Below are 10,245 nucleotides of genomic sequence, written 5' to 3'. Positions count from 1 at the left end.
ATCCATCCATCCATCCATCCATCCATATATCCATTCTTCCATGTTAATGTCCATCCATCTATCCATTCATCCATCCATCCATCCATCCATTCATCTCTCCATCCATTTCTCACTTGTAATCATTTTTCCACCACTTATACATCACTATAATAGGTGCCTTGAGAGGTACCGAAACACATTCTTTTTTTTTTTTTTAAGATTTTATTTTTTTATTTATTTGACAGAGATCACAAGTAGGCAGAGAGGCAGGCAGAGAGAGAGGGGGAGGGAAGCAGGCTCCCCACCAAGCAGAGAGCCCAATGCGGGGCTCGATCCTAGGACCCTGGGATCATGACTTGAGCTGAAGGCAGAGGCTTTAACCCACCGAGCCACCCAGGCGTCCCAACAAAACACATTCTTATTAAAATTCCAGAAAGGGATTCTTGATAGGGAAATAAGACCATTGTATGACAAACACATGGAAAAAATCAACCACATTACCAAGATGAAATTACCAAGAAGAGCTCTCCGTAGATTCTAAAGCAAGGAAATGATTAGCACTGGGTGACTATAGTCAAGGAAAACTTCTTGGAAGTTGCTCACTCAACCAAGTCTGAAGAAGAGTTAGTGGAAAGTGTGGATAGCTGGTGGGGTAGTGAGATTTGGTAATTCTCACGCTGTCTGAGTCAGCCTCAAAGTGATGTAGAATGTCCTGCTCAGAGTACCTATTATTACTGTTATTGCTGTTATTATTATCATTAATTGTTATTATTAGAAATTGGAAAAAAAGGGAGGATGACGAGGAAGAGAAGAAAGTGGGAAAGAGGGGCACCTGAGTGGCTCAGTGGGTTAAGCCTCTACCTTCGGCTCCGGTCATGATCTGAGGGTCCTGGGATCGAGCCCCGCATCGGGCTCTCTGCTCTGTGGGGAGCTTGCTCCCCCCCGCCCTCTCTGCCTGCCTCTCTGCCTACTTGTGATCTCTGTCTGTCAAATAAAAAAAAAGAAAAAGAAAGTGGGAAAGAATCCAGGTGGGAAGAAGCATGTAGATTACCCCCGCCATGGGAAACTCAATTTTTCAGTATTTATTTCAAAATTTGGAAATATTTCATTTGTATTAAAAATATATACGTAAAGTATAAAAATAACATAATGTGCACGTCCACCATTCAGTTTAAGGGAAAACGTTATAAAGGATCATTTTTAGTGTTTTTTGAATAACTTACTCTGCTGATTACATGTCCTTTATGAAATACCCTCAAGAGGGAAGAAGGTTAACTATAATAATTTCGAAGTCCGTTATCCAGCGATAACAGTGATTCTCTATTTGGGGGCATGCTTTGTGGTCTGGAATCTCTGAATTCCTGATGAGTTCCGCTGTGTGACCCCAGACACACACCTCTTGCAGATGCATCCATTGAAACGGGTTGCCTCAATCAGATTGATAGATGGTGGGACTGCATTCTGCCTTATCATTCCACAATCTGTTTACTTCCACCCTTAAACTGTGCAATAGGTCACGATGAGCTGGGCTTAAAAATATATATATATTTTGTTGTCCTAAGAACACTTAAGATGAGACTGCTCTCGTGGCCAATTTTAAGTGTGCAAGGCAATATTACTCATCATAAGGTCCATGTAGTACAGCGGATTTCTAGAATGTACTCATTTTGTGTCGTCGTGTCTACGCCCAGGGAATGGGGCATTTGATTCAGTAATAGTATTTTAAGTTTTTACTATTCGTATGGGGCCAATGCAGATGATAAATAGAGGAGACAGCCCTTAATGATGGAGTCACAAACCTACAAGAAGGACGAGCCATGAAATAGGAAACCAAGTTGGAAGCAGTAAGATGGTGTCAGTGGGAATCAGGGAGGACCCCAGAGGAAAGAGAAGTGAGCAGGATGTGGGGATGTCAGGCCGCCTGGTGGTGGACACAGGAATCTTCAGAGCAGGCTGGGATCATGGGCTCCTGGTTGTTCTTTTGCTTTCAGACGTCAAACCTTCCAATGTGCTGATCAACGCTCTTGGCCAAGTAAAGATGTGCGATTTTGGAATCAGTGGCTACCTTGTAGACTCTGTCGCCAAAACTATTGACGCAGGATGTAAACCATACATGGCCGTAAGTACGGCAGCGGGGGGAGGCATCTGGGAACGCAGCTGCCCGCAAACCCCACCAGGAAATAGGAAATGGATGGCCACAGAGGGAGGATGGAAATGTGCTTATGGTGCAATAAATATCCTGCATCTTATTTTTTTTCTTAAGTCTTTTCTGTCTGAAATCCTTAGTCATTGGCTTCAAACATACTATTTTTTTGAAATTTGAGTAAAAGAGGTCTATTACTTGAAAAAAAAAAATGTAAGTAATAGATACAGCCCACACAAATTTTTCACCTTGTGTCACAGGGGAGTGTTATCCTGCTTGTTGGGGACAGAAGAATGAACAGAATTTAAATGACCCAAATAAGTCAGTTAGGTTAGTCCTAAAGGATGCTCGTGGTTGGGAAGATTTGTTGCCATTGGCAGAGGCCTTGGGACCCTCTTTAATATTAAGGGGCTTCTGTATTCTGTTTTGAAATAGTTTTGCATTTGGGATTGAGAACCCTCCCCCTGATGTTGAGCAAATCTCGGACAGTAGCCCGGTGACTTCTGCAGATTCTGCAGATTCTGACTATTGAGTTCTGGACTGTTGGTGTTCTTCACAAGGAAAATTCTAGACTGGCAAAGGAGCTTTGTGCTGTGTATCCTCTTTCTTCTGGAGGCAAAATTGAAATTAGTTTTTTTTTTTTTTTTAATTAGTTTTGAGTCATGAGGGACTTTGATCCATTCTTGTCTCCAAGAAAAGACTCCTTTAGAATGAGGAAAATCCCATGGAGGCGTCCATATTTATTGTAGTGAGTGAGTCTTGTTGGCCTGGGAGGCTTATGTTAACAGGCTTAAAACAACTCACTTGGCAGCTGGTGACAGCCCCCGGAGACTTTACCGAGCTAAGATCGTCATCTCATTTGTCTTTTTCTGTCTCCTTTGCAGCCTGAAAGGATAAACCCAGAGCTCAATCAGAAGGGATACAGTGTAAAGTCTGACATTTGGAGTCTGGGCATCACAATGGTAACGTGTGATGATCATTCCGGACTGTGAGGTTCTGGGCAGGAAGCTGAAATGGGGTGGGTTTTGCGAACAAAAGGGCAAATGCCCTAATGGTGGGTCCCGAGTATCCTCTACTGCTGGACGGGGCAGGAGGTTTTGCGTGACGATTGTCTGCGGGATGTTGTGGTGGAAAGACTGCGCTAGGATTGGGCAAACCCAGTCTTTCTCTTTATTCCCCCCTCTAACTGGGCTTGGGCCCTCGAGTAAACCGATACAGTCGCAAGGACTGTCTTATTATCCTCATCTGTAAAATGAATCCTGCCTATAGCTCCTGATAGTTTATAATTCAGTTATAGTTTAAAATTCAGTTATTCTCATCTAGGCATAAAGTTGAAGCTACTCCCGGAATGTAAATGTGTGTGGACCCTGACCGAGCTGCGGTCCAGGACAGAGGCTGTGTTTCCCAGAATATGGTTCTGGTAGACATCCTGGCCACTGAGGTCAGATATAGCCAAAAGACATAGTAACAAACAAGATAATTTCCTGAGGCACAATCCTACAGTTATCCTTTGTAACTTGGGTGATCGTACATTTTCAGTGGATCACCAAGGTCTGGAATTACCCACTGTGGTCCTGGCTCCTTCCCAGGCACGGCAGCTGATTAAATCCCGTGGGTTATTTCACATCCCTGCCCAGAATACATGTGATGATCTTGTCATGGCGAAGTGGCCTTACTCAGATCCAAAAAAAGATCAGTCATTCGGTCCCTGAGTTTTTTGTTGTTGTTGTTGTTGTTGTTTTTTCCCCCATTCCAGTGAGTGGCCTGCAGATGGCAGCAGATACACAGCTCTGGAAAATCTTAGGGCGAGACTAACTTTTCAGACTGAACATTGGAACACCTGGTTACTTTACATCCCAAAGCTGCCTACTGCTGGCTTACAATTTTATTAAGTGTCACGTGGCTTTTGGTGAGGACCTAGTTATAAATAGGCTTCATTGGCTGCCTCCAGTAAGATAAAAATCCCTGGCGGTAGGAATGGGGGAAATGTAGAGAACATATTGTTAATTTATTTGTCCCCAAATTTTACTTGAACTTCACCTCTGTGATTGCCGCAGATTCTTCTGGAACAGCAGAGCACCGCGGGTGCCCTAAAGTGGTTCTGTCTCAGCGGTTGTCCCCTTGTTTTTTTCCTCCCCTCTAGATCGAGTTGGCTATCCTTCGGTTTCCCTACGACTCTTGGGGAACTCCCTTCCAGCAGCTCAAACAGGTGGTAGAGGAGCCCTCGCCACAGCTCCCGGCGGACAAATTCTCGGAAGAGTTTGTTGACTTTACCTCACAGTGGTAAGAGAGCCTGGCTGCCAAGAGCCAGTGGGAAGGAAGGAGAGGAGTTCTCACGAACTTCCTCTGTTGGTCTTAATCCATTACACATGCATTCATTCCAGAAGCATTTATGGAGTGTGCCCTCGATGCGGGAGAGACAAAGGTGCCTTTATCCCAGTCCCTGCCCTCAGTGAACTCAGAGTCAAGTAGGGGAGTCTCTTCAGTCCGTGATGTTGGTACCATATGGCGATCCGGGGATGGAGCTGTGCCCAGGGTATTTGGGGAACGCAGAGGAAAGGCATTAGGATGGAGTTTCTAGGGGAGAGAAATCCTGTGCTGAAGACCCTAGGAGGTATTTTTCCAAGCAATCAGGGAAGTAAGGAAGGGAAAGATACTCTAAGCAGAAAAAAGATCATGCTTCATGTCACAAGAGCGAGAAACTCCTTTATGAGAGCTATAAGCTGTTTTGGCATTGATTGGAGCACGGAAAGAACAGTTAGGGCAGGGGAGTAGGTAAGACGGTCTTGTGTTTTGTAGGCTGCCTCCTGCACAAGCCTTGTTAGCTGTGGGTACCCTTGCCCGTGAGGGTGCGATGGACAGTGCTGGGGGTCTGAGGAGGGAATCTAAGGAAAGTCAGAGTAGAAAAATGGAAGGAGTCATGCTAACAGCGTAGACTTTGTTTTCGTGGAAATTGTCAGGGGAATCGAGGAAAGTAGGAGAGGGCATGCACGGTGACCATACCCCCTGGTATAACCCGATACTAAGGAACATCCCAAGTGTTCCTGGAAGACGACACCACAGGGAAAGTACAAAATGACACTTGTTTACATGGGTGCCCAGCAGAAGCAGATAGTGCAAAGTCCTGCTGTCACCCCGGGAGGGGGGCCATCATGGCCGCCCCCTGCTGAGGAAATGGCTGGGCTTCTGAAGGCCATCTGACGGTCCTCAAGGTTATCATTTCTTGGCCTCCGTGCTCTTTGGAAGAAGTGTCCTGAATGCAGCTTTTATTGGGAAACATGATGAGACAAAGCAACTGTCTGTTGTTTGTGAAACGAAGGCCTCTTGGAATTTTCGTTAGCGCTGGTCCCCGGGGTCACCCCTGGTATTTTGCTCTGATGCATGAGGCTGGCCTACTGTTGGTTGTTTTTGTTTAATTTTTGGCCAAATGGTGAGAGAGAGGGGCTGGAGCCATGGGCTGGAGTACAGTGTGTTGTTGGGCGCCTCTGACGGGGCATTACTTCTGGGCTACTGACGTGGGTCCTCCCCTCTGCTTTCCTTGGACAAATGTGCTGGATGGGGTAGGACACTGGTCCGGCTGAGATGGGCTCATGATTTTGCCTTCTGGATTCAAGAACTTTTTTTTATTGTGTATTTGTTTTTTTTTTTTTTTCCCTTTTTCTTTTCTTTTTCCTTATCCTCAAGTGTTTAAAGGTCACAGAGGAAAAGGGGTGAGTCATCTTGGAGAGTTCAGACCAGTAGTTCTGAAGAGGAGTGGTAAAGGGGAAGGATCTCATCTAGGGAAGTCTTGTCAAACTCTCTTCCCAGTAACCTTTCTCCTGCCTGTTCCCCTCTCCCCAGGATTCTGGCTGGGTACTTCGGGGAACTGGGTAAGAAGGAGGCTGGTGTGAAAAGCTTGAAAAAGTGCAGCTGCCTGTTGAGAATCGCTAGTTTACTGCAACTGTGGTCCACGCTGGCTTTTGGTTTCCAGACCTTGAAAGAACTTACCAAATGTATTGTCGCTTAGGCCACACCCTCAGAATTCTGATTTCATGGATCTGGGGAGGGTCCCCAATATCAGTATTTTTCGAAGGTTTTCATATCGTTCTACTATGCAGCTGGGGCGAGAACCCCTGATTTTGCTCTGTGGTCTGTGGACCCGATATCAACGGCTTTCTTTTCAAAACCCGTTTTTCTTGTATAATTTGTTTTTGAAAAATGGTGCAATTACTTTTTTTGTTCACTAGCGTATTTTCCCTCTTACTTAGAATTTCTCCCAAAGATTCAGAGCATTAAAGCTTTTTAGGGATATTTAGAATATGAAAACCTTGAGAAGTAATGCTAATTTTAGTGTCCGCACACGTACTTACAGGGACAATCCAGAATGACCTGTGCCCCTGCTGTGCCTTCCCGAACACTGCTGGAACCTGCAGCGACCTCCGAGGCCTCCCTGTTCCCCTCTTGTCTGCTGTCAGTTTTTGTCCCAGCTGCTGAGGTTCATTAATTTAAAAACTTTGAGCCGTAGATATTTTCTAGCTTTCCTGAAGCTGTTCCTTGCTATTAATTCCGTTTCATTTTACTCATATTCATGTCAGCCAGTCTGGCTTGCTTAAGGGGTTTACCGTCCCCCCCCCGCAACACACACATACACACATTAATAGAAACAAAACTCAAGTCACCTAAACTTTGAAGTTTTACAAGAATAATTATTCAAACTTTCAGTGTATTTCCTGTAGAGTGTGACATTTCAGAGTATCAATTGTGTAAAATGGTGAGTTGTTTTTGTTGGTGGGACAATTGGAAAGAATAAGAGAAGCATTTTTTTTTTTAACAGATTTTATGTATTTATTTGATAGACGAAGATCACAAGTAGGCAGAGAGGCAGGCAGAGAGAGAGAGGGGGGAAGCAGGCTCCCTGCTGAGCAGAGAGCCCGATGAGGGGCTCGATCCCAGGACCCTGAGATCATGACCTGAGCTGAAGGGAGAGGCTTTAACCCACTGACCCACCGAGGCGCCCCTAAGAGAAGCATTAATTCTGGATTTACCAGCATTCTTAATGATCCTCTCTTGGATTTTTTTTTTTTTTAATACAGGCTCTCTTCTTTTAGACAGCAGATCAATAATAGCTTTTTGCCTCCTGTAAAGTACCACTAGATATATTTTTGATACCCCCTTAGTATGGACTCCGTTTTGAAATCCACTGAGTTGGAAATGTTGTCTAAGGCTTCAGAAACACAGTGCTGATTTTTTAAAAGGATTTTTGTACTAGCTGATAGGTACACACCTGCTTCCAGGGGCAATGTCGTTATTTCGCTCATTTTACTACTGACAGTTTTAAATTTGATCTGGAGCTGAGCAGATGGAAAGGATGTGAAAGTGACTACCTAAGAACACCCTCTTCTATTTCTTGATGAAGAAATGGATCTCTTTTATAGCTGTTCCTCCATTTTCCCATGTACATGGCTGGATTTGAGATACCTGTTCATGAGCGGATGCTTTTTGGAGGAATCTCCATGTGTTTTTTGTATTTCCATGGCATAGTCAGGCTCTGATCCTTCAAGACTTTCTCAGAAAGCCCCTGTTTTTGTGGTTAAGTGGGGAAAGGGGAATACAGATTTGGAAAGTGAAAGGTGAATCCCAAATTTTGAGATAGATGCATCCTGGTGGTTTTATCTCCTAACTCTGTCTTTGGGCTGAGTGTGGAGCTAGAAGAGAAAGGTGGCATTACCCACAGCCTTGGTCATCTGTCAGAACACTTGTGACCTTTCCCAGGAGGTGTGCTAACTCAGCGTTTGATGACCACTCCCCACCCCCAACACCCCCCGCAGAGCTGCTTCACACTGTATGGCCTCATCCAGGGAGTCTCTCTGGCTTTCGGTCTCCTCTGGTCACTGCACGTGAGTTGACAGTAATCCCAGTCTGCTGGGGGAGTAGAAAGCACTAGCAGGCTATCACTCTTATACCTAAAGTTACCTCTAGAACCCAGAGCCCCAGCTGATGTGTTTTTTGTTTTTTGTTTTTTTTTTTTAAGATTTTATTTATTTATTTGACAGAAAGAGACACAGCGAGAGAGGGAACACAAGCAGCAGAGGGAGAGGGAGAAGCAGGCTTCCTGCGGAGCAGAGATCCCGATGCAGGACTTGATCCCAGGACCCTGGGATCATGACCTGAGCCCAAGGCAGATGCTTAATGACTGAGCCACCAGGGAGCCCCTGATGTGTTCTTTTGTCCTAGCATCAGAGAGACATCATCCTGGGGGTGGGGGTGGAGTAGGGGAGAGGGAGAATGGGGACCAGGGGTAGGAGAGGAAAGAAAGTTGAGGCATTTATGCCTTATGGACTTAAAAGGAAAAACCAGTGATGTTCTACTAATCCTTCCTTTCTGCACTTATTTTGAAATAATTCCATAGAATGACATTTCCTCCTCTTTTTATTTTCCCCCATACACATGGTTTTCTTATCCTAGGGGTTTTAAAGCGCTCCTAGAGTAAGTGATGCTGTCCTTCAAGGCCTTGTTTTGGGATTCATAATTGAGAAGTCTCATAGAAAAGTCTTACTTTCTAGTCCGACAGAGGGTGAACAAATGAGTATCTAAAAAGGAAAAAGCGGAATTGTGGAAGGCTTATACTTCTCTCCAGAACCCCTTCCTGTAGGTGCGCAGGCTTGGTGACTGAAGGAAGTTTCTGGAAACCCAACTATGGAGTGCCCAAGCAGCACGACTTCTTTTTTGCTTTTCCTCCAGGCTTATTTGAGAGGCTCTGTGCCCGGCTGACCAGCCTGATGGCATCTCGGAGTGTGTTGGAGGCTGCCCCAGACGTTGAGACTGACTCAGAGGAACTAGCATAACACAGGCACAATCAAATACAGTTCTTGACTTGTTCATGAAGAAAGCGTAAACAGAGGCACTGGATATTTATTTAGCTTATGACAAATGTATGGTCTTGAGAGGCATAATGTGTTTTTTTTTTTTTTTTTTTTTTTTTCTGTGAACATACCAAATAGCCCTTCTTGGAAACCATCAGGGGGAATTCAAATAGGCAGAAATCCTCTGGTCAGCACAAACTCCAAGCTAGCAATTCTCAAGGCAGCGTGAAGCCGTTTTTTAGTGTCAGCTACGGTCAGGAGCGTGTGTTGTGGCATTTGGAGGAGGAATTAGAGCCCTTAGCTAATGGCATGCTTGAAAATGACAAGCCGCTTGAAAATGCAAAAGTCTGGCTCCAATCCAAAAAGAAATTGGTGTAGCTTTGAACGCCACGGTTGTTATTTTATCCTGAATTTCAAGCACTTCCTATCAAACGTGGAATATTTGCTTTCCCCTCCCCCATAACCTTAGCCTGAGTATTTTGCTATTCTTAGCCTACGTTTTGAAGTGTTCTCCATTTAAAAGATGGAGAGAATGGGTTTTATCAGTTATAGTAATTCAATAAACAGCCTGATTGCTGTGTAGGTATTTTCCATGAGTGCACCTCAGTAGTGCTTGTGGTAAATTTTTGAGCTTTCTAATCAGAGGCCATAAGTAAGAAAGCCTATCAGCTAGCGATCCGTGAGGTTTCAGGAATCTGAAACATCTTCTGATGCATCAACTTGGGGTGCTTTCCCTACATTTTCTTTATACAGACTAAGAAAAAAAAAAAAAAACAAAAAAAACCAAAAACCAAAAAAACGAACTCCAGAGAAATTTTCTTAAACTGTCCCAGAAGTGAAAAGATAAGCTCTCCTGACTTAAAATGATCTCTCCTTAAAAAAAGGAAGCGCTTACATTCCTCAACCTGATGAGACCAGAGAGTCTTTTATTACTGACGAAATAGAAGTTCAAAAATCAGCAAACATCACAAAGATCTCTGGTTGGTAAAAGGTGCCAGTGTTCTAACATTTGAACAAGAAGCCTCTTTTCCTGTCATCCCCTCAGTTTGGTTGCTGACCAGTGGAAGCCAGTGATGGCACGGTGGGTCATGGTCCTCAAGGAGAATGGATGTTGGCAGAGTCCACGCCCAGTCCTGGTCTGAGGACTCCCTTAGGGGCCCATCTAGGTAGAGACACCTGACATCAATCACGTGGCTAGTGCGTGCTGATTTCAGGCGATGTCTGTGTTTCTCATGATTGCCTCTAGCAAGTTAAATTGTCCAGATCCTGGAGAAGACTTTC

General features: G+C 44.5%; 1 protein-coding gene across 5 annotated transcripts in view; it reads left to right on the top strand.

The window, feature by feature from the left end:
- The window catches only part of LOC111158041 (mitogen-activated protein kinase kinase 6), a 117,920-nt gene that overhangs the window by 89,208 nt on the left and 18,467 nt on the right, over positions 1–10,245 (top strand). For all 5 annotated transcript variants that reach the window (XM_022519836.1, XM_022519838.1, XM_022519837.1 and 2 more), the window contains exons 8-10: positions 1,971–2,098; positions 3,007–3,084; positions 4,266–4,405. In XM_022519836.1, the coding sequence (XP_022375544.1) occupies positions 1,971–2,098; positions 3,007–3,084; positions 4,266–4,405 (346 nt within the window). The remainder of the gene's footprint in view (positions 1–1,970; positions 2,099–3,006; positions 3,085–4,265; positions 4,406–10,245) is intronic.

This window comes from Enhydra lutris, unplaced genomic scaffold (genome assembly GCF_002288905.1).
Source record: "Enhydra lutris kenyoni isolate GAN:26980312 unplaced genomic scaffold, ASM228890v2 scaffoldscaffold57, whole genome shotgun sequence".
Taxonomy (NCBI): domain Eukaryota; kingdom Metazoa; phylum Chordata; class Mammalia; order Carnivora; family Mustelidae; genus Enhydra; species Enhydra lutris.
The sequence above is the reverse complement of the archived record's forward strand: the minus strand, read 5'-3'. Positions and strand labels throughout refer to the sequence as shown.